The sequence below is a fragment of the Pteropus alecto genome, unplaced genomic scaffold (assembly GCF_000325575.1).
Source record: "Pteropus alecto unplaced genomic scaffold, ASM32557v1 scaffold53, whole genome shotgun sequence".
NCBI classification, from domain to species: Eukaryota; Metazoa; Chordata; class Mammalia; order Chiroptera; family Pteropodidae; genus Pteropus; species Pteropus alecto.
Window position 1 is genome coordinate 1,008,705 of NW_006434366.1, and position 26,694 is coordinate 1,035,398.

General features: G+C 52.0%; 2 protein-coding genes and 1 pseudogene across 7 annotated transcripts in view; 1 reads left to right on the forward strand and 2 right to left on the reverse strand.

Moving 5' to 3' along the window:
- Window positions 1-6,313, reverse strand: part of UBA7 (ubiquitin like modifier activating enzyme 7) — an 8,691-nt gene extending 2,378 nt beyond the window's left edge. The window contains exons 1-21 of one of the 4 annotated variants that reach the window (XM_006909106.3): window positions 6,032-6,313; window positions 5,764-5,932; window positions 5,538-5,672; window positions 5,321-5,427; window positions 4,921-5,011; window positions 4,695-4,830; window positions 4,398-4,495; window positions 4,173-4,319; window positions 3,593-3,775; window positions 3,322-3,429; window positions 3,083-3,163; window positions 2,848-3,003; window positions 2,588-2,753; window positions 2,306-2,508; window positions 2,141-2,202; window positions 1,870-2,053; window positions 1,718-1,783; window positions 1,293-1,464; window positions 668-750; window positions 294-386; window positions 14-205 (exon numbers count right to left, since the gene is read on the reverse strand). In XM_006909106.3, coding sequence (XP_006909168.1) covers window positions 14-205; window positions 294-386; window positions 668-750; window positions 1,293-1,464; window positions 1,718-1,783; window positions 1,870-2,053; window positions 2,141-2,202; window positions 2,306-2,508; window positions 2,588-2,753; window positions 2,848-3,003; window positions 3,083-3,163; window positions 3,322-3,429; window positions 3,593-3,775; window positions 4,173-4,319; window positions 4,398-4,495; window positions 4,695-4,830; window positions 4,921-5,011; window positions 5,321-5,427; window positions 5,538-5,672; window positions 5,764-5,932; window positions 6,032-6,072 — 2,673 coding nt within the window. In that variant the 5' untranslated portion in view covers window positions 6,073-6,313. Of the gene's footprint in view, window positions 1-13; window positions 206-293; window positions 387-667; window positions 751-1,292; window positions 1,465-1,717; window positions 1,784-1,869; window positions 2,054-2,140; window positions 2,203-2,305; window positions 2,509-2,587; window positions 2,754-2,847; window positions 3,004-3,082; window positions 3,164-3,321; window positions 3,430-3,592; window positions 3,776-4,172; window positions 4,320-4,397; window positions 4,496-4,694; window positions 4,831-4,920; window positions 5,012-5,320; window positions 5,673-5,763; window positions 5,933-6,004 lie in introns of those variants that run through there. The other 3 variants (XM_015587154.2, XM_025044852.1, XM_025044853.1) reach the window with 3 other exon arrangements.
- A 6,821-nt stretch (window positions 6,314-13,134) lies between these two features.
- The window catches only part of TRAIP (TRAF interacting protein), a 24,503-nt gene continuing 10,943 nt past the window's right edge, over window positions 13,135-26,694 (reverse strand). The window contains exons 4-16 of one of the 3 annotated variants that reach the window (XM_006909108.3): window positions 25,666-25,705; window positions 24,930-25,057; window positions 23,589-23,683; window positions 23,083-23,196; window positions 22,240-22,327; window positions 21,531-21,620; window positions 21,032-21,120; window positions 16,272-16,421; window positions 15,817-15,896; window positions 14,477-14,525; window positions 14,066-14,215; window positions 13,901-13,951; window positions 13,598-13,686 (exon numbers count right to left, since the gene is read on the reverse strand). In XM_006909108.3, coding sequence (XP_006909170.1) covers window positions 13,948-13,951; window positions 14,066-14,215; window positions 14,477-14,525; window positions 15,817-15,896; window positions 16,272-16,421; window positions 21,032-21,120; window positions 21,531-21,620; window positions 22,240-22,327; window positions 23,083-23,196; window positions 23,589-23,683; window positions 24,930-25,057; window positions 25,666-25,705 — 1,077 coding nt within the window. In that variant the 3' untranslated portion in view covers window positions 13,598-13,686; window positions 13,901-13,947. Of the gene's footprint in view, window positions 13,687-13,900; window positions 13,952-14,065; window positions 14,216-14,476; window positions 14,526-15,816; window positions 15,897-16,271; window positions 16,422-21,031; window positions 21,121-21,530; window positions 21,621-22,239; window positions 22,328-23,082; window positions 23,197-23,588; window positions 23,684-24,929; window positions 25,058-25,665; window positions 25,706-26,694 lie in introns of all 3 variants that reach the window. The other 2 variants (XM_015587219.2, XM_006909107.3) reach the window with 2 other exon arrangements.
- Window positions 25,918-26,036, forward strand: LOC112477607 (annotated as a pseudogene).

Consider the following 26,694-nt stretch of genomic DNA (forward strand, 5'->3'; position numbering starts at 1 on the left):
GTCAGGGGCTCACCTTCTGGATGGCTGGGGCGCAAGGCACCCAGCGGCTGAAGTAGTTTTCAGCCAGGTGCAGATAGCTGTGGCGAAAGGCACTGAGGGGTCGTGGCCCGCCCACCACCTTGTACAGCTCCAAGCCCACCAAGCCCGCCACAGCCGCGGTACTGGTAGCAATGGCTGGGATAATCTGGCCCACGATTCTCTTGCTCTGTCAAGGACAAGAGATTTGGTCTGGGCCCAGGATGTAGGGCTAGATTTTGACCCAGACCTCCAGGCTGGAGCCCCAGCAGGGTTACCTGGGCGCGGTTAGCTGGTGGGATCCCATAATTCTGAGCTCTCAGGCTTGCCGCCGCCGCCACAAAGTCCACATGGAAGTTGCTGTCATCATCCTGTGAGGCCCAAGTTACAGTAGCATTAACACTGTTCCGTGCCCCTCACCATGGCTGACCATGTGCCACTGCACAGATCTTCCCACAGTTCTCTCTGTGGATGCCCACAGCTCCCTACTTATCAGATAAGGGAGGAAACTTTGGCTCAGGGAAGGTGAGCTGCTTCTGGGGTCCTGCTGGGAGAAGTACTCAGGCCAGGGGGCTCCAAAGCTACCCTCTTAGCTCTTGACCTTTCCCGCAATCCCCCCAGCCCGGCTCTACACCCCCACTTGGGCTCCTACCTTCTCAAACTTCAGGGGCCTCAGCGGGGCATCCACACTCCAGACTTTCAGGGCTTCATGTAATCTCTGCACCTGCTCAGGGCCTGTCAGGGGAAGGAGCTATTTAGGGCAGTCCTCAGCCCCTATCTCCTGCACTCTCGCCGGAGCCTGGGGCCTCTTCTTGGTCTCTGCCAAGACCTATGGTCTCCACCACTTTCAGGAAGACCTCTGATTGATGCTGCTGTCTCCTCCGCAGCAGCTCCAGCCCACCCTCCTTCTCCGTGTATATGCGTGTGTGTGTGTGTGTGTGTGCGTGTGTGCATGTTATGTGTATCTGTATGCATTCATGTGTGCTATGTGACTCTGTCTTCACCTGGGCACCATAGCTAACTGCTCCCCAGGGCCCAATGGTTTGTGCTTTTCTGCTGAAAATCTGTTAAGGGACTAGGGGCTGGGGATGGGGTAGGCAGCAGGGAGAGGGCCTCCTGAGGGGCCAGAGGATGAGAGAGAAGCAAGGTCAGAGGGCCTGAGAGATAGTGAGTTCCCCTCAGGGTCCATAGGCCCCCTCTTCCTTTTATGGCACAGGCTGAGGACAGGGTCAGGCCTTTGGGTGGCAGCACGGGGGAGGCAGGGCCAGGGACCTCACCAAGCTTAGCAGAAGCCAGGTCACTAGGAAAGATGGGGGCCAGGTCCTGGGGGCCAGGCAGCGGCAGCAACTTCAGCATTTCCCTGAGCGCAGGCTGGTCCTGTGAGCCAGGCAGCCCATGCATCTGGGCGTACAGGTTAGCTGCCGCCAGCACGTAGAGGACGTGCATGTCCTGTAGTCAGACCAAGAGCAGGGGCAAATGCATGGGGGCGAGTGAGCATGTGTGGGTGCACACGATGGGGGTCACTGCCCTTTTGTGGATCCGTTTGAGTGCCTGCCTCTGCCTCATGTGTGGACACCCACATGTGCCCAAACATGGCTCTGTGTCCCAGCACCTGAGCATCTCTACAGAATGCAGAGGTGCCCATTTCTGTTCTCTGAGGCCACGTTCCCATCTTGGGACTCCCAAGAGACCTCCCACTCACTTGATTGGCGTCAAATTCCAGAGGCTGGGGACACTGTGTGGGATCCGACCAGAAACGTGTTCCATCCTTAAGAAGAGGAGATTACAAATGGAGGCTGCCGGGCTCAGTCTGGTCCCCTTGAGCCCTCAGCCTCCTGACCTCTAGCCACCCACTTTATTAGGCGGGAGATGCTTGAGTAGCTGCGTGATGCCGTAATGGAAGCTTAGTTGCCAGTGACCAAGGGCCCACATCACACAGTCTTGCCAGGTCCGTGGACGACTTCTGAGGGCACCCAGCACCACCTGCCGCAGCGTCAGCAAGTTTGGCCCGTCCGTGTCTGCCAGTGAAGTAAGTGCCCTGCAGAGACGGAAGTTTGAGACTAAGCCCTGAAGACTCTGGTGCTGGGGATCCTGGACTCCCATCCACTCTTATTGGTGGCCTTACTGTTGGCAGTTGATGGTCTCGGCAGACAGACGAAAGAGCCCCTCAAATTCATCCCGGGCCCACTGTTGGGGAGAGAGGAACCATAAGGTGTCAGGTGGGGAACAGGTCTGTAGCTGAGAACTGAGCCAAGGGGCGGGGGATCGGGGTCTCTGGGGTGCTTCCCACCTGCAGGGTATGCTCAACTGTGCTGGGGAAGTACCGCACAGTGCAGACAGGATATGGGGCATCCTCAGAAATAGCCGAGGCGGGAGCTCTGTATTCCTCAGTCACATGCGGTATGAACACTGAAGCACTGCCCCGGGTGCCCTGTGTGCCTGCCTCCAGCAGTGGCTTCAGATAGTGGGTGCAGCGAGCGGCCACATAGCGCCCTGGAAGGCGGGCAGAGGGTCAGGAGTGGGGCTGGCATGGCTTTAGACAAGGGTCTGAGCTCCAAGGCTGAGCACTCACGGGCTTGGAAACTGTCTAGGGCGACAGCCACGCCATCCACACGCGAGAAAAATTCGTCCCCATAGATGTGCTCTGTAGTGGAATCCAGAGGGTCGGTGCGCGGGGTCACCCGCAAGTCTGAGTTCAGGCGGTGAGCGGCCTCTGCAGCCACCTCTGCCTTGGGCCTCTGAGAAGAAAAGAGGGAGATGCTGGATGGGCGGCGAGGGGATTTGTGGGAGGGCAGTCCAGGGCCACGGGGTGGGGCAGGGGCAGGCACTCACGCCAATGTCCTGGGTCCTGAAGAGGAACTGACGGCTGAGGTTGGAGTGCTCAACATGGTCCATATCAGCGACAGTCACACCCCCGCTGCCTCCGGCCCCCAGGCCCGCCAGGGCGAAGCCTTTGAGCAGCTCGCAGCCGATAGCACCAGCACCCACCTGCCAGCAGGAGCAGCCTTAGCCAGAGGGCCTGGCTCGGCCCTTCCACAGACGCTCCTAGTCTCACCACACAGCTCACCAGGAGGTAGTGCTGATGGCTCAGCTTCTCCTGAAAACCAGCCCCAAACACCGCGATTTGCCCATCGTAGCGGCAGCATCTCTAGGAGACAGAGACATAGGTCAGTGATGGCCGCTGTCCTGTGCTGCACATCCCTCTCACACTGAGTTTTCTGGGTCAGGACTTTCGGGACTGTTCCTCCTGTTTCTACCCTAGTCATGAGTTTGGATGAGGCGTGCACCCCTACCCCAGGTTCTCACCGGTGAGCAGTCCTCGGGATTGGGAAGGTGCTCCCCATCTTCCGGGAGGCAGTCAAGGGCATCGAAGTACAGCCACTGGTCCAGGGGCATGAACTTCCTGGAGACTGCCTAGAGGCCATAACTTTAGTCTAGGGACTGCTGCCACGTCCTAACCCCTCAGATCCAGGCTGGGGGCTGCACCCAGGTTGGTGAAGCCTCCAGAGTCACTGTCTGGCACCCACAGTGGCCTCTGCACCCCTCCCAGCCCCACCCTGCCTGTGCCTGTGCCCACCTTCAGCACTTCCTGGGCAGCCACTGCACCCAGCACGGCTGCCATGGGGCTCAGGCCACCAGCACTACTCAGGGCGACTGTCCGCACGAGAGCCTCATCCAGCGGCTTTTCCAATGGCTCTCCTTCTGTCCCCCTCAGTGGTTCCAGGGCCCGAGCCAGGCCCACCACTCTCTCTGCATCAGCCTGTGGGGTAGGACTCTGTGGGCACAGCAGCCCCGGCCTGAGCTCCACTCCCCCACTCAAATCCTTCAGGCAGCCACCTCACTGTTCCACAGAAAAAGAAGCAGAAGCCTAAGTAGGGAGCAGACGATGCACCCTCACCAGAGGATGCCCAGTGCCAGACCTGGGTGCAGCTTCCAGCCCAGATCTGAGCAGTTAAGAGGTAGCGGGGGTCCCCAGGCTTTGTGCCTGATACTTTTGGGGTCTCAGCCTCTGGTCTGGAGATGTTTATCATCTCCTTTATATGAGTGGGAAACTGGGTCTGAATTCAAACTTGGATTTGTGAGATAGCCATTGTTGCCTCTGGGCAGCTGAGATGCTGATGAGACAGTGAGGGGGCAGGAGCTGTGGGGCCACTCACAGGATCCCAGGGCTGGGGCGGACGGCCACTGAGCTGCTGGAACTTGTGCAGTGCACGGAAGGCCTGATGCAGACAGTGGGCTCGGTGAACTTCCTGGGAACTCTGGGCCACCACACGGGGCTGGAGCAGAGCTGCATCCAAGGGCTCCTGCAGGTGTCACTAGTCTCAGGGACAGGTCCCTCAAGGCTCCCGAGCGCCCCACCTCAGATACGCTCGCACACTCACATGGCTCACAGTCTGGGAACTCTTGACCTCAATGACAGCCCCGCCACGCAAGTAACAGGAGAAATTTGATGTGTCTCCAATCTCCAAGGTCCCGTCCTCTGGGGGAGGTCCGGCCTAGTTAGCATGACCTCTGAACTTGAGTAGTTTCCCACACCCCATCCTGTCTTGCATCTGTGTTCTTGATCTCGCTCCACCCTGAGGAAGGCAGAGGCAGAACCCATCCCCAAGGACCAGGCTGCATCTGCCCCCAACGGGAGCTTGGGCCCTGGACCTAGAGTTGGAGTGGGGTTGGCTCACCCTGCACGTGGATAGGCCGGGGATCACAGTGGTTGAGCTCGACCATGCCCTCAATGCTCGAGAAAGTCACCAAATCCCCATTATGGAAGTAGTGGGCATCAGCCTCTTTTCTCAGAGTGAGAATGCCAGGGGAGCCCTGGAGAAAAGGTGGCTTGGCTCAGGGCTGCCTGTACCTGCCTTCCACAGCCTCTGGCAGCCCCTCCTTGGCCCACACCTTAGTGCCCACCTTGGAGATGTGCTGAATGGTAGCTGTCATAGGTTCTGCCTCTGTAGGGTCCTCCACAATGAAGTTCTCACCAAAGTCACAGAACAACTGCCTGTGATGAGGCGGTAGGTGTCACGGAGATGGTTAAGTGGTTAACCACATGACTATGACAAAAGGCAGGGGACAGCAGGGCAAGCCAAGAGGGCCAGAATGCTGGGAGAGGCTGGGGAGCCGGAGTTTGAGAGAGTTACTGGAGCAGATTGGGAGGCTGGGGTGACGGAAGCAGAGGGGCGGGACTGAGACCAGAATCAGGAGCGGATGCTGGGATAGGCGTGGGGCTGGGTGCAGGGGCACTCGAGCAAGCCTGGCTCTCGGGACAGCCGTCTGTGATATGGCAGTTTAGGCAGGCAGTCTCACTTACCCCACGAGGCCCCGGGTGTCAGCCACCAGAAAGCAGACTCCGTGCTTGTGGCACAAGGTACCCACCTTCAGCTGTTCCTCCAGGTTCGAGGTAGTCAGCACCACCACCTGGGTGGACTTGATGGTCAGCAGGGCCAGAACCACTGCCCAGCCTACTCTGCACCTATGGGCTGGAGAAGGGGACTGGGCTGGCATGGAGAGTGGGGCTGGGAGGGCACCTGGAAGTTCAGCAGCAGCTCCTCAGTGATGTCGCCTGTGTAGACGTGAACCTGAACAGCTCCATTGAGTTTGGCCAGAAGTTCTTGAGATGCCTCGGCCCTACTCCTCGCCAAGTCCTGCTCCGAGAGGAAGAACTAGAGAGAGACCCAGACCGGCTTGAGCAAGGAGATATCTCTTGGGCCCTACCCCCAGGTCTGAGAACCCATAACCCCCCAGGACCTTCACCTGGGCAGCCAGGTCGGACCAGCAGGTGGGGTGGGGATCATGCAGAGTGAGGCTGCCCACACCCATGAGGACCAGGTTCTTGGCCACCTCAGCCCCCAGGCCCTGAAGACCCGACAGCAGGACCTTAGCCTCCTGAAGCCTCTGCATGGCTGGCAAGCCCAGCACATACCTGCGGATGGGAAATAAGAGGGCGGTCAACTGGAGATCGGAGCTCAAAAGTCTACCCCGCTCCCCTCCCTACCTCGGGCCTCACAGCTGCCGTGAATACCGGCCCTCATCCAGCAACTTGGAGGTCTCCAGGACATCCATCCCGAGGGCTGGGGCTGGACAGTGGGTTGCAGAGCTTATAGGTAGGGTCCCTGTGGGAGGTGGTGCCAGCAGATGCCAGTGCCCAGCTGTGGCTGGTGCAAACAGGCACTGAGGCTAAGGGAGTGAAGGACGCTGCTGGTGATAGCTTTCTTCTTGGTTTCTCTGTCATTTCTGGAGAAAACAAAACTGAAAGTGAAACTAGACTCCGACCTGGTTCCTGATCCTGCCTCCAGCCGGCACTGGGCAGCCTCGCCTGGCAGCTCTGGGTCACAGGGGAGGCGGGAGCTCTGTTTGGCCTCTGGGGGAGCAAGTAGGGGGCAGGCCATGGGAGGGACCCATGTGGGCAGCATACAAGTCTCCTATGCCTTCCTAGGTGTCCCAACCCTCAGGCCCCTGTGCCCCTCAGGTGCCACTGCCTGAATGGGCTTCCTGCCCAGAGTGCTGGTGGCAGTTCTTTGTCCTGAGGACTCGCCTGGGGGCCTGCTGTCTCCCACACAGAGACTGAGAGACCCTAGAGAGCAGAGCTCGTCCCAGCCCCAAGGCTGTGGGAGTTTATGGTTATGTTGACCCACCCCCAGGGGCCAAAGCACAGACCTGGGTGGAGGCTGGCATCTTTGAGAGTGCCTGCTGGGCCCTGAGCTATCTCCTCAGAGAATAAGGATTCCTCCCTGCCCACAGCTGCCAGACCAGGACAGAGAGCAGGACGACAGTCCTGGGTGTCCAGTCAAGGGTCAGTCCCAGACTTCAGAGAGGGCCGTCAGTCTCCGAGTGCCAGCCTTGAGAGTGGGAGGCATGGTGCAACCATGAGCACGTGTGTCCTTATTTTTCCTTTAAAATTTTATTTTGAAATAATTATAGACTCAAAGGAAGTTGCAAAAATAGTACAGAGCTTTTGGAGGGTAGCGACAGAGTCTGTAAAACCGCCCGGGAGCCAGAGCTGTCGGATCCCCTCCTGTTCTACTTCCCGTTGCAGCCAATAAAAACCCTTCGTACTGTTAAAAAAAACAAACAAACAAAACAAAAACGCACAGAGAGGTCCCATGTAACTTTCACCTCCAGATGGTCATTTTGCCTTCTTAGGAATTTGGGACCCGTTCTCTGGAGGATGGACCACAGCTCCCCATAAAACTCTACGATAGCTAACCCAGGCGCTATCATGGTTTTTTTTTTTCTGTTTAATTTTTTGAGGGACCAACAAAGTGTTTTCCACCAGCTGTTGTCGTGCTGATCTTTTCAAAGAACAAGCTTTTGGTTTTGTTGATTTTCTCTATTTTCTCTCTCTCTTTTTTTTTTTAATAGAGGTAAAATTCATATAACACTAAAACAACTATTCAAAGTGTGGCATTTAGTGTGTTCAGAGCATTGTGCAAGCACCACATCTCTCTAGTTTCAAAACTTTTTTATAACTCACTGAGGAACACCCCACCACATTAAAGCATCCCTGCCCATCCCCCACCCTAATCCTCTGGCAAGCACTTATATTCTTTCTGTCTCTAGAGATCTGCCTAGTCTGAATATTTCATCTGAAAGGAATCATACAAAACATGATCTTTGGTATCTTTTTTATTCACTTAGCAGTTTGGATTTTTGAGGTTTATCCAAACTGTAGCGTGTATCAGTACTTCATTCCTTTTTATGGCTGAATAATATTCCATTATAGGCATAGGTCACCATTTGTTTATCCAGTCACCTGTTAATTACATTTGAGTTGTTTCCTTTGCATATTATGAATAGTGCTTCTGTGATCATTCTTCAACATGTATTTGAATTCCTGTTTTCAATTCTTTGGAGTATACACCTAGGAGAAAAATTGCTGGGTCATATGGTAATTCTGTGTTTAATTTTTTGAGGGACCAACAAAATGTTTTCCACCAGCAATGTACAAAATTTCTATTTCTCAACATTGTGGCCAACATTGGTTTTTCCTTTTTTAAACAAATTATACCCATCCTAGTGGATATGAAGTGGTAGTGTGTGTTTTCATTCAATAAACATTTAAGAGTTCTTTGTACTAGGTAGAGAAACCAGGGTCAGATTCTCTGTGACTGGCCATTTCACTTACCGAATGTTTCAAAGTCCATCGATATTGTAGCATATTACCGAATTTCCTTCTTTTTAAGGCCAAGTAAATATTCCACTGTAAGTACATACCCCCCTTTGCTTATTCGTTCGTCTGTCGATACACACTGGGTTGCTTCCATGTCTCAGCTATCGTGCATAATCTGCTATATACATGGATGCACAAATATCTTTGAGAGCTTGCTTCCAATTCTTTTGGATTATACCCAGAAGCGGAATGGCTAAATATGGCAATTCTATTTTAATTTTTTTGAGGAACTGTCGTACTGTTTTCCAGAGCAGCTGTACCATTTCACATTTCCATCAACAGTGCACGAAGGTTCCAATTTGTCTAAATCTTTCCCAACACTTTTTTTTTTATAGTAGCTATCTTAATGGGTATGAAGTGGTATCGCATGGTAGTTTTGATTTGCATTTCACTAATGATTAGTGATATTGAGCATCTTTTCATGTGCTTATTGGCCATTTGTAAATCTTGGGAGAAATGTCTGTTCAAGACTTTGGCACATTTTCGGATTGGGTTGTTTTGTTGTGTTGTCGTTTAGTTTTAGAAGTTCTCTATACATTCTGGATATTATTCCTTATCAGAGATATGATTTGAAAGTACTTTATCCCATTCTGTGGGTTGCCTTTTTACAATGTAGTTGATGTCTTTTTGGTGTTCTTTTTTAAAATATTTAGTAGAATCACCAGTGAAGCTGGCCCTGGACTTTTCTTTTTGGGGAGTTTTAAAAAATATTTATTCAATCCCCTTACTAGTTATAAATCTATTCAGATTTTGCATTTCTTCTTGAGTCAGTTTTGGTAGTTTCTGTGTTTCTAGAAATTTATCCATTTTAATTGGGTTATCCAATGTGTTGGTGTAGTTACTCGTAATATTCCCTTATAATCCTTTTTATTTCTGTAAAATTGATAGAAATGTCCCTACTTTCATTTCTGATTTTTCTTAGTCAATTTATCTAAAAGTTTGTCAATTTTGTTGATCTTTTCAAAGAACAAGCTTTTGGTTTTGTTGATTTTCTCTATTTTTTTTTAGGATTCTGATACCAGTTCCAATGTGTGTATTTATTCCATACCACCAAGCAATTCTCCAACACCAGCTGGGTGTCCAATTCAACTCAATTCTGAAACTACCTACCTGGAGATAGCATCAGATCTCACAGGTTAAGGGCTAGGTTTTCCTCCCTCGACTGCAGATGCCAAACATGAGTCCAGGTTGTCCCTTGTGCTACAGACTGGCTATAGATTAGAGGGTCCCACGACCCCCTCTTCAGGTTAAATACATTTGCTAAAGCAGAACTCAGGGAAACATTTTACTGACTAGATTACTGTTTTATTATGAAAGGACATAACTCAGAACAGCCAGATGGAAGAGACGCACAGAGCAAGGGGTGGGGAGGGGCACAGAGCTTCCATGCTCTCTCTGGGCACATCTGTCTCCTAGCATCTCCACATGTTCACCAGCGCAGTCACTCTCTGAACCCCATCCTTTTGGGTTATTATGGAGGCTTCAATACATAGACACGATTGATTAAATCATTGGGCATTGGTGATTGGGCTCAATTTCCAGCCCCCCTCCCCTTCCAGAAGGTATATGGTGGATGGTGGGACTGAAGGTTCCAACTCTCTAATCAAAGGGCTGGCTCCACTAGCAACCAGTCCCCATCCGCAGGAGCTTTCCAAAAGCCATCTAAGTAACATAATAAAAGGTACCTCTATCAGTGTCATCACAGGAAATGCCAAGGGTTTTAGGATCTTTGAGCCAGGGGTATATGGAAGACCGAATATGTATTTATTATGAATCATACTCTCCCATTTTTCTATTTTCTATCTAATTTATATCTAATCTAATCTTTATTTTTTCCTTCCTTCTGCTAACTTTGGCTTTACTTTGCTCTTCTTTTCCTACTTCCTTAAAATATACAGTGGGGTTATTTAGATTTTTTTTAATGTAGGTATTTATGACTATAAATTTCCCTCTCAGTACAACTTTTGCTGCATCCCATAAATTTTGATATGTTGTGTTTTCATCTTCAGCCTCAAGTTTTTCTAATTTCCCTTGTGATTTCTTTTTTGACCCATTGATTGTTTAAGAGTGTTGTTTGAGGGAAGACGGCAGAAAACTCCAGAAATCCAACCCTCCAATGAAACAATTGAGCTGAGCTGAAGCAAATATTTTGGAAATTTAGTGTCTGGTGGAACATTTTCAGCATCCAGGGGAGGAATTGATGAAGAGGCTGATAAATTTCAGTAAACTTTGGTGAATTTCTACTTTTCTCATAACTGTCAGGGAGCCATGTGGATGGAAAGTTTCCACAGACCCCTTCATATCGTATAGTTTCCCATTAAAGAACATTTTCACTGCTCCCAATTTTGGGGGCAATTATAAATCACTACAAATGTGTGTAACTTACTTAGGTAAATACCTAGGAGCACAGTTGCTGTTTAGCTTGGTAAGAAACTGCCAAAGTGTACCATTTTGCATTCCTATCAGCAACGAATGAGATTCCTGTTGTTCCGCATCCTTTCCAGCATTCAGTGTTGTCAGTGTTCTGGATTTTGGCCGTTCTAGTAGGTGTGTAGTGGTATCTCATTGCTATTTTAACGTACACTTCTCCGATTCCATGATGTCAAACGTCTTTTCATATGTTTCTTTGCCATCTGTGTATCTCCTTTGGTGAGGTGTGTGTTCAGACTTTTGCCTGTTTTTTTAAATTGTTTTATTATTTTTTAATTTTAAGAGTTCTTTGTATGTTTTGGATATCAGTTCTTTATGAAATACGTTTTTGCAAAGCTTTTCATTCTCAGCATTTTTCACAGAGCGGAAGTTTTAATGAAGTCCAAGTTATAAAATTTTAATGAAGTCCAAATTATAAAATTTTCTTCCATGGATCATGCTTTTAGTGTTGTTTAAATAAAAAGTCATCACCAAACGCAAGGTCACCTGGATTTTCTCCCATGTCACTGTTATTTTCTAGGAGTTTTGCATTTTGTGTTTTACAGTTGACTAAGATCCATTTTGAGTTAATTCTTGTGGTGTAAGAACTGTCTAGGGTTTTTTGCATGTGGATGTCCAGTTGTTCCAGCCCCATTTGTTGTAGATTACCTTTTCTCCATCGTATTTTCTTTGCTCCTTTGTCAAAGATCAGTTGACTATATTTACGTGGGTCTATTTCTGGGCTTATTCTGTTCCATTGATCTCTTGTCTATTCAGGGTAAGTGTTGCCAATACCATACCTGTCTCAATCGCTGTACCTTTATAGTATATCGTGAAGTTGAGTAATGTCAGTCCTTAGACTGTTCTTTTGCAGTATTGTCTTGGCTGTTGGTCTTTTGCTTTTCTGTATGTGTGTAGAGGTAGAGGTTTTTTGAAATATAAACATTTGAGAACACGTAAGATAGAATCCATATAAACTTTTGGATCGGTTTGTTGATATCAACAAAATAACTTGCTGGGATTTTTATTGGAATTTTGTTCATTCTATAGATCAAGTCAGGAAGAACTGACATCATGACAATATCGTGTCTTCCTATCCATGTACCTGGAATCTCTCCGTTTATTTAGATCTTTATTTCATCAGAGTTTTAATGGTTTCCTCACATAGATATTTTTCTTTTCTCCTTCTTGGTACTACTGTGATATTTTTTAATCGTTCACTGCTGATATATAAGAAAGCAATGGACTTTTGTGAGTCTAGTGATAATGAATCTTTCATTTCAGTTATTGTACTTTTCAGTTACAAAATTTATCAATGAGTTTCTATCAAATTCTTTTTCCTGTAAATGAGCCATACTCTCCTATTTATTTATATGCTTTGTAAGTTTTTGTTGAGACCTGGATACTCTAGTAGTATGTTACCGTAACTCTGGAAATTGAATTCTCCCACACCTAGGGATTGCTAAATTTTGCTTCGAGGGCTGAAGCTGTCCATTGTGACTTTTTCAAAATGCTTTTGTAAAGTATGAGTTCCTTGCATATGGTCACTGAAGTTTCTGTTCCGTTATCTCTGCAGTCAGCTAAGTGCCTGACAAAGACTTCCTAGCTAACAACAATAACAAAAAGGCACCGGGCACCACATTGGCCCTTTAAATCCTCTGATAGATGTTGCCACCAGGCAAGCCACTGCAGCCGAGAAGGCTGACCCCAAGGCAAGTATCTCAGGGTATCATCAGATTCGCCAAAACACACAACTCCAAATTTTTGGAGGGCAAGGTCCCCGCCCCGGCCCTGGCACCCATCAGCTGCTTTCAGAACTGGAGCTCGTACCCCCAGGGGCTACGGCATGGGGGTTGGTGGCTGGTTCAAGCACAGGCTCTGCCTTCATTCAGTATCTTCCTTGTTGTTGCCTGATCAGGTTCCAGAGTCTGAAATAGTTGATTATAATTGTGTCTGTGTCCCCATGAAGCCCCATGTTCCCCAGATCTGCTGGAGAGCAGAGGGCCACTCTCGGCCTGAATTAGTCACTTACCCTCTCATTCCCTGTGTCAGGCCCATGCCAGGCCCTGCAGGAGTAGGTGAACTCCCAGATAGCAGTGAGGGGGAATTTTAGGGGGCCTCACCCAAGCTGGGGGTCAAGGAGGGAAGTTTTCTAGGAGGAAGTGCTCTTGAAGCTAAGACCCAAAGGCTGGCAATTTGGCCGGCAGAGTTGAGGCGGGAAAGGCAGGGGGGTGTCACTGGTTATTTGTTGTGCTTGCTGTGAGTTCCCTGTAACTAGACCTTGGTTTACCAATTTCCTTTCCTGCTCGTGGTTTTTAGGCTGCGCCCAGGTTAGAGTTTGCAGACAAAGCTGCAGTGATTTCATTCTTGCTATGAGAGGGCACATACATGCTTAAGGGCGGAACCGCTGCGTCTGAGTCCAGATGAAGCTTGTGCTTTAGAAAGTCATGCCAAACAGTTTTCCAAAGGACAAACGTACACTCCCAGAGCCAGGAAGAAGAAAGTCTATCATTTTTACTTTTAACATAGAAATCTGCCCCCCGCAACTTCTCCCCCACAACCATCCCCCATTCCCCATTCTGCTTGGCCCAGGCCATGCCTAGCAGCAAGTCGGAGGCAGGCAGAAGCTGCCTGAGAAGCCTCAAGCCCTTTGGTCCAACAAATGACCCCGGTCTGGAGGATCAGCAGCAGCCCAACCACATCTGGTCATGGCCATGAACAGGAGCAAGCCCTGACACAGAACAGTGAGCTGGTCGCAGCTCCCACAGGTCAGCCCAGTATGGTGGGGGTGGGGCAGGGTAAGTGTAGCGAAAGCGCCATCTCTGGGCCTCACCCTCAGCCCCATCTTCTTGCCTCTCATTGCTCTCGAGGCTGTTCCTGGAACAGGTGCCATGACCTCAGGCCCCGACTGAGCCAGTCTTTGGCCTGTGAGTCGGAGGCAGGTATCTGGCCATTGACCAGACTCACTGGTCTCACGACCACAGGAAGGTGTCCAGCTTGGCCTGGGATGGCGGGAGGAGCATTTTCTTGGCCCCCGCTCTCTGCGTAGCCTTGGCCTTGGGCTTAACAGGCAGTGGGCGGATCATAGTTGTGTCAGTCTGAAGGAAATGTCAAGGAGAAAGCCTCGAGAGGGGACTGGAACGCAGGGCAGGAAAAGCTGAGACTTAAGGGTGGGCCGCCCTGCTGTGCTAAGCGAGGTCTGGCGCTGCACACCTGAGGCTGCAGCTCCTGGCAGGCTGGGTGTGGGGATACAGGTGAGGGATGGTGTGGGCTCTACAGCTCAGCTCAGCCAGTGCCACAGAATAAGGATACAGGCTGGATGAATTTTGTCCGGCCTCCAAGACCATCGAAACCTGTCCTTACCTAAAGGACAAAGAAGAAGTGAGTGGGCCAGGCTGATGGACGGGGAGGCTGGTCAGCCAGTCGCCACTGCCCCAGAGAGGGCTGGCACTTCCCACTGTGGGAAGCCATACTCACTGCATCTGTGCTGTGACAGGGCTCTGCCCTGGGCTTTTTGAGCTGTTTCTGGCCCAGGACAGCGTTCCGGATGAAGACGGGGAAGGCGCCAGCCAGCTCCTCATCCAGTTCTCCCGCACAGGGTTGGCCACCCAGCAAGAGCTGGGACTCCTGCAGGGAGACCCCAGAGCCAGACTCCATGAGCTGGATGGCAGTACGGCGGGGGGCGGGGCGTGGCAGTGGAACAGGATCAGGATCTCTGGCGCCTCACTGGGAGGCAGGAAGGATAATGAGTAGGGTTCCAGGGGTGGCTCCAAAGTGCCTCAGTCCTGGGCCAGGAGTGAAGGGGCTGTGGCAAGGCCCTGCCCTCTCCGAAGTCCTGCTGCACAGGGCTGGATGGTGACTGCCTGAGCTCCTTCTGGGCAGCCTTACCTGCTTGGGGCCTTTGGGCACTTTCTTGGGAATGTCCTGAACAGAAGAGCTGCAAGAGTGAGACAGGAAGGCAAGAGGCTGGTGAGCAAGACACAAGAAACAAGGCACTGCCCCTTGCAGAGCCACTGCGTGGCATGGCTGTCATGGCTGTGTGCTAGGCAAGGTGCCTCAGTGACCCCCCACCCCAAGCACAGGTCTGTGAACAGCTGGACAGCCACAGTCGCCCGTGGCAGAGGCAGGAGAGGCCGGACCATGTTCTGATCTTGTGGTTTCCAATCAGGGCTAAGCTAAGCCAAGCCCTCAGGCATCTCGCCGTGTCCCAGGCTCTACATGGGGTGGAAAGCTTGACTGATACACCACCCACAGGAGGAAAGCCGCTCATGCCCTAATACAGAGGCATCTGTGAGCTTGGGGCTCGCTCTGCCTGCCCAGAGAGGGGCCACCACCTCCACGAGACCCTCGGTGAGTTAAATATCCGCAGAGTACTCTCAGGATGCGGGGCTCAGCCATCTTTTTCGACAAGCTAGATAAGCCACACGGGCAGGGTCTGGGCCAGAACAGACAGACCATGGGTCCAGGCCCTGGTCCCCATTCCCAGATCCAGAGCTGCACACTGTTTCCATCCAATTCCTGGGGACCCTAGCAGCTGGATACCTTCCCAGGTGGGTGGGAAGATGGTGACCTGGTGGCTTCTCAAAGCCATGAGCACAGGGGCAGGATCCCAGCCTGCTGACTCTGGACCCCTCTGCGCCTGCCCAAATAGCCTGTGATGAGGCTACATGAAGACCATGGCAAGGCTCTCCACCTGCTGCGAGACTGGGCCTGGGGAGGGTGACCCAGATCGGGGGCGTCCTGGGTACCCTCATGCCCTGCAGGCCTTGGCTTCCCACCTTCAACCTTTACAGCTAGAGAAAAGGCAACCCGAGGAAGCCCGAGTGTGGAGCGGACAAGCCCCCTGACTACATACAGCCCACGTCTCCTAGGTTTCTCGCTGGCCCTGTACGGCTCTGGCACCTCTGCCCCTGAGGTCCGGGAGGGGCGGAGAGCCCAGCTGGCTTTCCCTTCTGCCCTCCCCCGGGGCCTCATCCAACTCCACTGCCCAATGTCTCAATTTCTCTCTCACATCCAAAGCCTTCAATTAAGAGGCAACCTGCTCAGCCCTTGACCTCCTTTATATGAGCAGCACATACCCACCTGTACGTGTGAGAGGAGTTCCTGTCTCCACGATCGACTACACTTGGCCTGCCTGGCCAAGCAGACAGCCTCCCCACTCCCAGTCTCACTGCATCCCTAGTGCAGGTCCTGCCCACCCCACTATGGTTCCACACAGCTTCTCATACCTGCCCCTGTGGGCTTCCCCGTAGGTAGGGGGTGAGGCCCCGGGCTCCACGGTTTGATATGGTCTTGCCCAAGCATAAATCTGAAAGGTTCACGATGGAAGAGAAAGTTCAGAGTCCATGGCTCAGGGCTCTGGTGGGCAGGTTCTCAAGATATTGGGAGCCCACCCCCCCAATATCATCAGCTCAGACTTGCCCCCACTGGAACCTCTGTGTTCTCTCCAAGTCACATGCCAACATCTTTTCTTGAAGGATGATGGTGAATATTAATGAGATAAGCAAGAGGAAGGCTTGGCATAGTGAGTACTCAGGAGAAGAAAGAAGGTGTCTGGAACCAAAGCCATGGCCAACCAAGCCCAGGTGACCCTCACTGCCCCATCAGCCACTCAGAGCTATTAGGACAGGGCCTGCAGAGATCTCCAGCCCTCCTATGGACAGGGCCAGAGACCACCACTTACTGTGTCTTCTCTGTGCAGAGCTTCTTGGCCTGGCCATGCTGGATGCCGGAGGGCCGGGCTGGCGGGGTGTCCACATCAAAGGTGGCGTTGAGGTCGATATCATCACTGAAGACTGGCCGGCGAAGCTTCAGCATCTCCACAGGCGCTGGGCTACAGGCACAGATAGATTGGTTACTCAAGGCCACAGTGGCAGCCCAGGATGACAGCCCGTCAGGCAGTGGAGCAAAAGATTCAAAGCCCGCCTTCCCAAAATAGAACAAAGGCCCTGGGCAGACCCATCACCTGTGTGGCATGGAGGCAGTCAATGTGTCCTCCATGAACTCATGGCACCTGGCCAGCCTACTCTAAGCAAAGGCTTCGCCAACTCCCTTCCACCTGGAGGTCAGGGGCCCTTAGAGTTCATTGAGAGAGGTCTTCTGAATACCCCCTCTGTAGTTGGGGGTGATAGTCACCTCCTGAAGCCTCCCTAAAATGACAGGAGTGAAGGATAATCTTACTGCAACAAATGGAAGGGGCAACCACCCTCAGTACCCACAGCTTTCCCCAAAATTCTGGGAGGGAGCATGGCCAGGGGACAGCAGAACTACACAATAACCAGAACCCACAGGAGAGGGCTATAAATGCAAGAGGGGGACTAAGGGAAGGTCTAGATGTGCAGGAGCATTAAACAGGCCTGAAAACTGGGGTAATGATGGAAGGTGGGAGCTTGGCTCTACCCCTTACTATATCTGGACTGGCAGAAGACCAGGCAGCCAGGCTGCTACCATGGGCCAAGAAATGGAAGGATCTTTCCCAAAGACATCAAGCTAACCATCTATGGCGACTTAGGGCATCCTGTACTGGATCCACCAGTAAAGCTCTCTGCATCCTAGGTTCTGGGAAGACTCAGTGTGATGTCGGTTCATTGCATACTCCCTGCAAACCCTATCCACATAGGCTAGGTTCCCAGGCAGTTTTTCTGTTACTCCTCCTCAGAGGGTCACAGGCAGCCAAGGACCCCCAGGCATGGGACGGAAGTCTAAGAGAAAGGCCATGACCTAAAAACACTGACCCCAAGAGAAACAAAAATGCTAGACCATAAAACAAGGAATAGCATATTTTGCAAAGGATGCACTCAGAGAGCAAGAAAGAATACTTGCAAATTTAAAATGTGATCGCTTAAAATGGAAGGAAATTTTGACACATGCTACAACATGGATGAACTTGAAGACAATACACTAAGTGAAATAAACCAGTCACAAAAGTACAAATATTATTTGATTCCACTTATATGAGGTTGCTAGAGTAGTCGAATTGATAGAGACAGAAAATAGAGGGCCAGCATTGCCTGTGAAGGGCTCAGTAGGTGGTAAAGGCACGGGGAGCTGGTGATGGCCACAGAGGGGGCCAACTATGGCTCGGCCCATAGGGGCTGATGGAAGGTGGCGGCCAAAGAGCTGTACCTCTTGTTGAGTGCATACTTGTTGCCTGCCCCTATCTGTCCTGCCACCACCACTACCACTATCACTGCCTTGCAAGTGCATCTCAAGTTGGGCTGGCTACGTTTCAAGAGCTCAACAGCCACACAATGCCAATGGCTACTGCACTGGACCGTGTATGCCAGATGGGGAGGCAGAAAGGAAATCAAGTGGATTCCACATCAAGTGGTGAAAAGTGAATCCCATCCCAGAGACCACAGTACATTTAATTGTCCTCTCTCCCTCTTTCTCCTTCCCTCCATCCCTCTCTCCTTCCCTCTCTCTCAGAGGTAATCGATATAACATTAGTTCTAGGTATATTACATGCTTTTTTTTGTGATGAGAACTTTCAATATTAAAAAAATAAAGCATAATGGTGGTTGCCAGGGGTCGGAAGAGGAGGGAATGGAGAGTCAGTGTTCAATGGGTAGAGTTTCCACTGGGGAAAATGGAAAGTCCTCTAAATAAATGGCAATGATGACTGCACAACAATGTGAATGTACTTAATGCCACAGAACTATACACTTAAAAATGGTTAAAGTGGTGAATTTTGTGTTATATTTTACCACAATAAAAAGTAGATCGATGAAGTTAAAAATTATGAAAATTAAGAAATTCTAATTAAAATTAAGAAAATCTCCCAGAATGTAACAGAACACAAAGATAAAACCATGAAAGACCCGCCCGGGAGGTGAGATGTTAGACCTGCAGGTGTTCCAGAAAGGGAGGCCAGAAAAACCAGAGTGCCGCAGAGTCTCAAAGGAACAGCATGAGAAAGTTCCCAGAGCGAAGGACTCGTGTGTTCACACTAAAAGATCATGCCAAGGGCCAGAGGGTCAATGGAAAAGACCCACTCGGAAGCATCGTGGGGAAGTCGCAGAAGCTCGAGGGCAGAGGAAGTAGCCTAAAACTCTCCCGAGAGGAAAAATAGGTTTGCTTTTCTACAAAAGGATTAAGAAGCAGATAGGCATCGATTTCTCAGTGGCAACACTGGATTTTAGACAGGTGGAAAGCAGCGACTGCAGGGTCCTGAGGGAGGCTAACTTTCTGAACTTTAGCAAAGCAAGGAAGTTGATCGATAAAGGGTAAGATATGAGATACAAGAAACAGTGGCTCCCACCCGGGAGAGTCGGGGAAGTCCCGGGATGACTGCCTTGCCAGCTCACCTCTCCCCCGCAAACTCGGGTGCTCCCTACAATGCTTTCTGACAGCTTGGAAAGCTGGAACTGCCCTGGCTATCTACTGAGGTGGGTGGGTGCCTGGGCGAACATGGTGTGTGCTCCATACGCACTAGGTGGCAGGAGGGAGACCATGGATCTCTGCAGACTAATCTGAAAAGGCATTCCAGGGAGCCATATTTTAAAAGTTATAGAATGACACCAAAGTACTAAGAAACACCTAAAATCAAACCCTGAATGACCCCGAACTACTACGTATGTCTCCTGGGATCTTTATCTGTAATGAAGCAGAGATCTAGGAGGGTACATCAAGCTGGTGACCTGGTACGCCCTGGGCTAGAGTGCAGGTTCAGGGAACCACTGATGGGTGAGGGGATGAAAATCAGAGATGCGCACAGTCCCACCAGAGCAATCTTCCTTGAGTACCCTCAACAGCCTCCATTATCCTTAGAATGAAACCCACAATCCCAGGCTGTGAAGCCCTGGAGAGATTTGGTCCACCTGCCACCTGCCCCTCTCCCCCAAGCACACCTTGCTCAGTCATGCCTCAGGGCCTTTGCACCTGCCATTCTCGCTGCCTGGACTGCCCTTCCTTCAGATCTGAATACTGGTTAATGGAATGTGCCTATATATTGTGATATATCAGGAAAGCTTAGACTTCTTCCAGACCCACACAGCAATCTGTCAACTATCATAGGGGAAAGGTGGAGGTAGGGTCTTTAAGGGGTCCTGTAGTTTTGAGGGTCTTGACACCAGAACACAAAGAAGATGGGGCAAAGCTGCTGAGAATTCGACGACTATTTTTGAGAGCTTAGGGCCCTAGGAGAGGACCCTGAATTTAGAACAGGCTGTGCTTAGTTAAAAGAAGGGCCAACATTAAAAGCGACAGACCTGCCACCCAATTTTTATGCTCACAAAAATACTAGGGAAAACAAGGAATGAAGTCATCCTGCATGCAGCTTGGTGGCAGGCCAGGCCCAGCTTTGTACAGATGTAGGCTTGTCAGATGTGGTGTCCTGCTGGCTTGGCAGATGGGGGAGCCGAAGCAGTCCTCCCTGTGCCAAGGCGGGCTGCGGGCTGCGGGCTCTGGCACGGGGCCCACTCGGAATGGAGTGGGCTCATCTCCACTTGGAGCTACAGACCAAATTCTATGATGTGGTTCGGCGCTTCACCATCTAACTCCCAAGGCTGTCTATCCCACTGACCCTCAGGTTCCAAGAGGACAGGGGGAGCCTGACGCACAGCAGGCACTCAGTAAGGACCTGCTGCGAGAGTCCAGGCCCCACAGCAGCCTAAAGTGGAGAAGAGATGCACAGGAAGGCAGAGAAGCAGGAAGGCAAGGAGCGCTCCGCTGCGTTTGACAGTATGATCTGGCTAAAGCCTAAAGATCCACCGCAGCCCTCAAGGCTGGCTCCAGGGTGCCTTAGGCACAGTGCCAAGGGGTCTGGGAGGTGTTGGGTGGAGGAGGAGTAGCGTGATACCCAGGGGCTGATAAAGCTGGGCTGTTAGGATGAGCAGGAAGACGGGTCACAAGCCATATGGGGAGGTGGTAGCAAGAAAGGGGGCAGGAGGCACCGCAGAGGTTAGACGGACAGGCTCCAGCAACTGGCTGGATGTGGGGAAGAGGGGGCATGATGATTTTCCAAAGGACATTGAAAAGTAACTCAAACAAAAGGCTGGTCCTTGGCTCCAGTGTTTTCTATCTGGGCCCTCAGCTGGGCAGCTCTGCCTCTTGGCTCCCTCTGCTGGCAGCTTTAATGCACACATTCCCAAGATCAGAGGGGACTTGTTTTGGTGAAGGATTTTGCTTGTTTTTAGAACCCGGGGCAGACAGATGCATTTGGTGAGCTGTTGCATAAACAGGCTGCCCCAGACAGTCAGTGCTCCTGCCCTGCCTCTGACCATCTCTAGGTCCTCCCTTGCCTCCCCTGGCCTCCCCTTGTCAGAGATCAGAACTTGCCTCACATCTGCTTTCCAGCTAAATCTTGGTTGCCTCCCAGGGCAGGAGGTCCACAGGCTTCACACCCACGTGGACCACCTGCCCCACCAAAGCCAGGAGCAAAGACCCTTACCAGGAAGCTCTTCCAGCTTGGGGTCCCTGCACCATCCCAGAGGGTCAACGAACCTCTCTAAAACCAGGCGGTTGACAGTCTCACTGGCCACTGGCGGCAGGTTCAGGGTTTCCTGCAGCATTGTTAGCTTTTTTTTCAGGCTCTTGAGGAAGGAAGGAGAAGAGTGTGAAAGAAAGGCTGAGACACCGAGAGAATGACAAGGACATGAGTAACACGCAAGAAGGGCGAGCCCACGGGGAACAGAGCGAGGCCTGGAACCCCATCATTAGTCTCAGGAGTCTAGGACCACCAGGCCCCAGCACCTCTCTCTGGTGACCCTCCCCTGGTGACCTCAGGAATGTAGGTAGAGGACAGACTGTGAGGGAAGACCCATGGTGCTATCTGCCCTCAGCCGAGGCCCAGGCTCCAGATCAGGGTCAAGGTGCACATCGTGACCCACCCTGACCCGGGAGGATGCAGGGAGCCCAGAACCACCACCACTGACTGGTGCACAGGTTCCCGGGCAGAGCTAGCCCAGCTCTGCATGCCACTCTGGCCAGCGGTGACCCTCACCGCGATTTCCTTGTCAGCGCTCTGTAAGTCCTTCTGGGCCGATTTCAGCTCCAATTTGGTCTGGTCCAGTTCAGAGTAGACTGTCTGCAACTATAAGAAGGTGTAGGGAGTAGAGGATGAGCAAGGGGCGGCCATGTGCCCTGCCCCTGCCCTCTGCTACCCAGTGCGTGCTCACGGTAGACCAGGGTCCAGAAGAGTGTGGGAGTACGGGGAAAGACACTAGCTCTGTGGGGCTGGGCTTTAGTTTGGAAATGTCCGTCTGGAGCTGCGCAGGAACAAGGGCTGCTTCCTACAACCTGTAGCCCATGGGTGCACCAAGCCCGGAAATAAAAGCAGCCAAGCTGACTGTATCAGGTTCCAGGAGCCTTCCTGCTCTGGGCCCGGTACGAACACAGACCTCTGAAGCTGTCCCATTTGGGAGCTTGCTCTCCAGCCAGCTGAGAGGTGGCCAGGAGCCAAGAAGAGCAGAGGGGAATGTAAGCGTGCACGAGTTGGGAGAGTACCGGCGTGACCTGCCACCCTAAGTGGACAAGCCACTTAGCCAGAGCCAGTGCCCAGTGAGGACCTGTAACCAGTTTCTGTGCATTACCCAATAGCCCCATGGAGTCAGTGGCAACATCAGGCGCCAGGGCCTTGCTCAGGAGACATGAATGAGCATGAAAAAAGGACAGCCACACCTCCCTTCCCCCTCTGCTCTTCACTAAGTTACCTTGCTTCTGGAAGAAAACAAGTCCTTCTTCAGCTTATCAGCTAGCTCTCCTGAGGCCTTCCGAGCCTCTTTTAGATTCTCGTACTCTCTACAAAGGGGCCACGGAAAGATGTCAGAATGGGCCACCTTGCTGGTCAGACTGAGCCAGAGCACCAACCCAACAGCCCAGCCCCAGCCTTTACACATCCTCCTTCCTACTCCAACTCCTGGGCCCAACAGGGGGGCTCTGTGGAGGCCTGCATCCATCGCCAGGACAGCGGGCGAGTCTGTTTTTTGCCTGTCCTGCAGGCGCTGGTGATTGGAGAGGGTATGCAAGAAGCCCCGGTTTCATGAGGAGGCCTCACTTAGGAGGCTCCCTATACCACCTAGCCCCCACGGGGGGCATCTGGGATCCTCTGTGACTGTCAGCTAAATGGCCCTTTCCCCAACACCATTCCCACAGTACTGGGGAATCTGAGCCAAGTTTCTGTTGCAAGGCAGGCAGGTTCAGTAACAGTGCTGATGGGAATCGGCTCCAGATATCATGACGGGGCTCTTAGTTCACAGAGCTGTGCCAGCCTCCTTAGAAATAAAACTTTAATTCACGCTCAGTTTGCTCAATAACCCTATGAGGCAGGTTATTACTATCTCCATTCAGGAAGCTAAGGGTCAGAGAGGCTGAGAAACTGGCTCCTGGCCACACAGTGAGAAGTGGGGTCAGAGTTCAAACAGACCATTTGGCTCTGGGACTTGCCCCTTAACTCCACCTACTTTGCTTTGCAAGAGAGGGGCAACAGATGCAAGGCATGGCTGAGGCACTATGGCTTAGCTCCTAGGCGTGGACAGAGGGGCCCAAATACACACTTTTTGAGGGACACACAGTACACAGCCAGCTGCTCCACCGCTGAATGTCCGACACCCATGTCTCGAATCATCTCCTCCACCTCGGGCCTCTGGCTCTGGAGTAGGAGCTCAATCCTGAAAAACACTCAGCCCACGGCATTTAAAATCTGGAGGCTGATGGGTAGGTACCCAGTGCAGCTCTGCCTCCCTTTGCTGCTGTTGCTATGGTGACAGGCTAGGCTGCTAGGATGCTTTAGCAGGCGGGTCTGCCCAAAGAAAGGCCCCACAGCAGAGCTGAGCACAGGTGCAGGGATGCTGCTGCGGAAGAAGCGGGGCTGACAGAGGTCCTCAAGGTCAGGGATCCCCAGAGGGCCCTCACAGAAAGTAGAGAAGCCCATAGAGGCTGAGCAAGGAGACCCTGTGCCCACATCCAGATGGCCTGAGCCCTCTATGGCCCATGGAGATTTGAGCCACAGAGGTGACCCAACGCCTGCTACAGTCCTGAGAGCTGGGCCACCCAAGCTTACCGCTCCATGGAATGCATCTTGCTCCTGAGTCGGCGGGCCTCCTCCCGCGCCTGTTTGGTCTCATCCTGCTGCTGCTCCAAGAACTTCATTTGTTTCTGAAGAGCAAACACACCCATACATACCCGTTGCTTGGAGGATCCTAGGGCCATGGCTAACGTCATTGGGAAAGCTCTACCCTAGAACTTTTTGTTTTTGAAGATGCTAATAACCACACATCCCCAACCCCCAGAAGATAAGGCTGGGGGGCCCCACTCTAGCTTGTGTTTCTTTCTGCTAAGAGGCCCTAGGCCAGCAGCTTCCTCACCTCCCTGCTTGCTTCCTCTTGAGATATGTCTCACCATATGCTCAGCCCACTACCAGCATCCACAGGTCCATTGTGGACTGCCAAGGCCTTGTGGCCTGGGCCTCATGGTACGCGTCGTGCAAGAAGCTGAAGAAGCCCAAAGCACAAATCCAGGCCTCATTCTCCACCATCTAGACCCATGAACAGTGGCCAGGATAGCAGAGCTGAGCCAAAGGCAGCTGGCTGGACAGCCGGCGCAAGACCACTCCATCTCTACCCTGGGGATGCCATCAGAGACTCCTGCTCTGCAGCCAGGTGCTGGTTTGCTCCTTCCCTTCCGTTGGCCGAACTTGTGATCCAGACCAGCCACCAAACAGAAACAGAGACAATGAACACCCTGGGGCCCTGTCTGTTCACAAGGATGGCTCCTTTTCCCTTTCAAAGGGCATCCAGAAAGGACTGCTCCTGCCTACAAGGCCAGAATATCAATTGTGGGTTTAGATCAATCGCCTCATGCCCCTTGGAGAGCAAGAAGCTCAACAGCCCAGGCTGATACAAAATTCATCTGGGTCTAGAACGGCTCGCTCTGCAGACTTTGATCTACCCGGTCAGCTCCGCACAGTCAACTTCAAAGGCCTCTGTTCCTCCCTGGAATACTGTTTGATCTGGCCCCGGAGAGCAGCCCAGCCAAGGACTAGAGTGCGAATGGAGGTTTCTACAGGCTGGCTTCGTCAGTGGAGTACAAACCACTTTTGGAAACATGGCTCAGCCTCAGCGAGGTCTTGGCCGAGCAGCCCCTCCATGAAGCACTGGGAAGGCCTCACTTCCTCCTAGTACTACCTAATACAAGATCCAAGAGTGTGGCCAATGTGGCCCTTTTCTTACGGGCTGGGCGGGTACAGTATGGGAGGCCTGGGGAAGGGATTTGCCTCCATTTCACAATTGCGCAAACCTGGCCACTGACCAAGGCAGGACCAGAAGCTAAGCCGAGAGGGATGAGCCCAGGGCTGGGGCTCTATCTCCCCACCAACTTGTGCCCACAGGACGTGGGGACCCACCTTGAGGGTGGAGCACAGCATTTCAGCTTTGTCTAAGGCCTTCTGCAGAGATTCCACAGTGGCGTTGCGCTTTTCCAGTGTGTCCCGCAGACTGTCGATGATGACCTGGCTGTCCCGTTTCTCCCTTTCTGGAGCAGGGATGGAGGTTGGAGAGGGGAGAGGCCCGACCACCCATCAGCATGAGAAGCTGGGCCTTTGGGTGCAGCACCCCACCCCAGAGTCACATGAGGAACAAGTCCTAGGCCAGAAAGTTGGGGGGCTGGCTTCTCTTTCTGGCATGTGCCAAACCAGGGAAGCCAAGACAGAATCTCCTCTTTCAGGGCATGAAACCCTCTTTCTACTGCCTAGAACTATCTGAGTAAAGATCTCCCTGCTCCCCATTCCCATGGGGCTAGTTAATTCATCATCCTAGAACTCATGCAGGTTCCTGCCAAACTGGCAGCTGAACCCTCACCTACAAGTACTCCGTCACAGCAGGTAGCCCCCTCCCAGCCTGGGTCCTGGGCAAGAAGCCTCAGACAATGGGAAGAGGTTCATCTGGTCTAAGTGGAAGACTTCAGTGACCTCCCTTTCCTCTCCTTTTCTGCCAATCGCAAGAGCTGGCAAGACTCTTGGACACAGACAGCAAGGAGAGCCCCCAGCTCTGCCACAAAGTTGGAGGCCTTCCTCCCAGGGCCTCTCCCGCCAGTGCCCAAGTCATAGGCTTCCCAGGGCCCCTTGTTTCTTGCTAACTCACCTTTCTGGGAAAGCTGGGCTCTGATATTATCCAGTTCATTCTGCAAGGCAATGTCCACAATAAGCAGCAGGAAGGCATCACGGCTGGCCTCCGCTTGGTCTCCCCTAAGGCTGAGGGGAGCTCCAAGAGGGGACAGTGAAGCCTGTAGGTCCAAGGAGGCATGGACCCTGCTGTACCCCAAGGCCAAGTTAAGCCAATAATGGAAAGATGAGCCGTGCTTTATCTCTGTGTGCCTTTTTAAGAAGTAGGTAAGTCTACAGCCATGCCACCCTGAACAAGCTCGATCCCGCCTGCTCTCGGAAACTAAGCAGGGTCGGGCCTGGTTAGTGCTTGGATGAGAAACCACCTAGGAAGACCAGGTGCTGTAGGTGTAAAAAATAAATAAATAAATAAGGGGTTGTAAGCTGACAAGGTCCTTGCAATCTGTGAGGTCAACCAAGGGTTGCCTCGCCTAAAAGAAAAAGGAGAAGGAGAGAAGGAGAAGAAGTAGGTAAGACGGAGGAGAAGAATCTCAGGTACAAGACCCCAGGACAAGGAAAGAGGCGGAAGAGAATCAAGAGAACTGAAGTTGGGCCTGTGTGATCAGTCTCAACAGCACAGGTTTCTGTCACTTCCCGGGCCCTGTGCTGGCCCCCACCCTCTCTAGGCATCAGCTACACTCTAGGCATCAGGGGTCACAGAATTGGGATGACCAAGGACCTTGGGCCACCACTCCTTTCCTCCACCCTAGGTCCTGCCTGCTTCACAGTCTACCTCTCTTCCAAGCTCTAAGCTGGCTCTATGACATGAATCTTCAACCCCAGAAGCCAATAGGTTGGTAAACTGGGACAACTTTGTGCCCCTGGGTGAAACCTCACATGTGGTAGGCTCTAACCAGACTGTTGTGAGCATCAAATGAGCCTCTCGAAGCCCATATGTACTAACCAGAGCCACTGCCGCAACCACTGAGAGGCTGGGGCAGATCTGAGCCCAGCTCCCATTCAGGAATCCAGAGCATTCAACACCCCTGTGGGCAAGAGAGGTACCTAT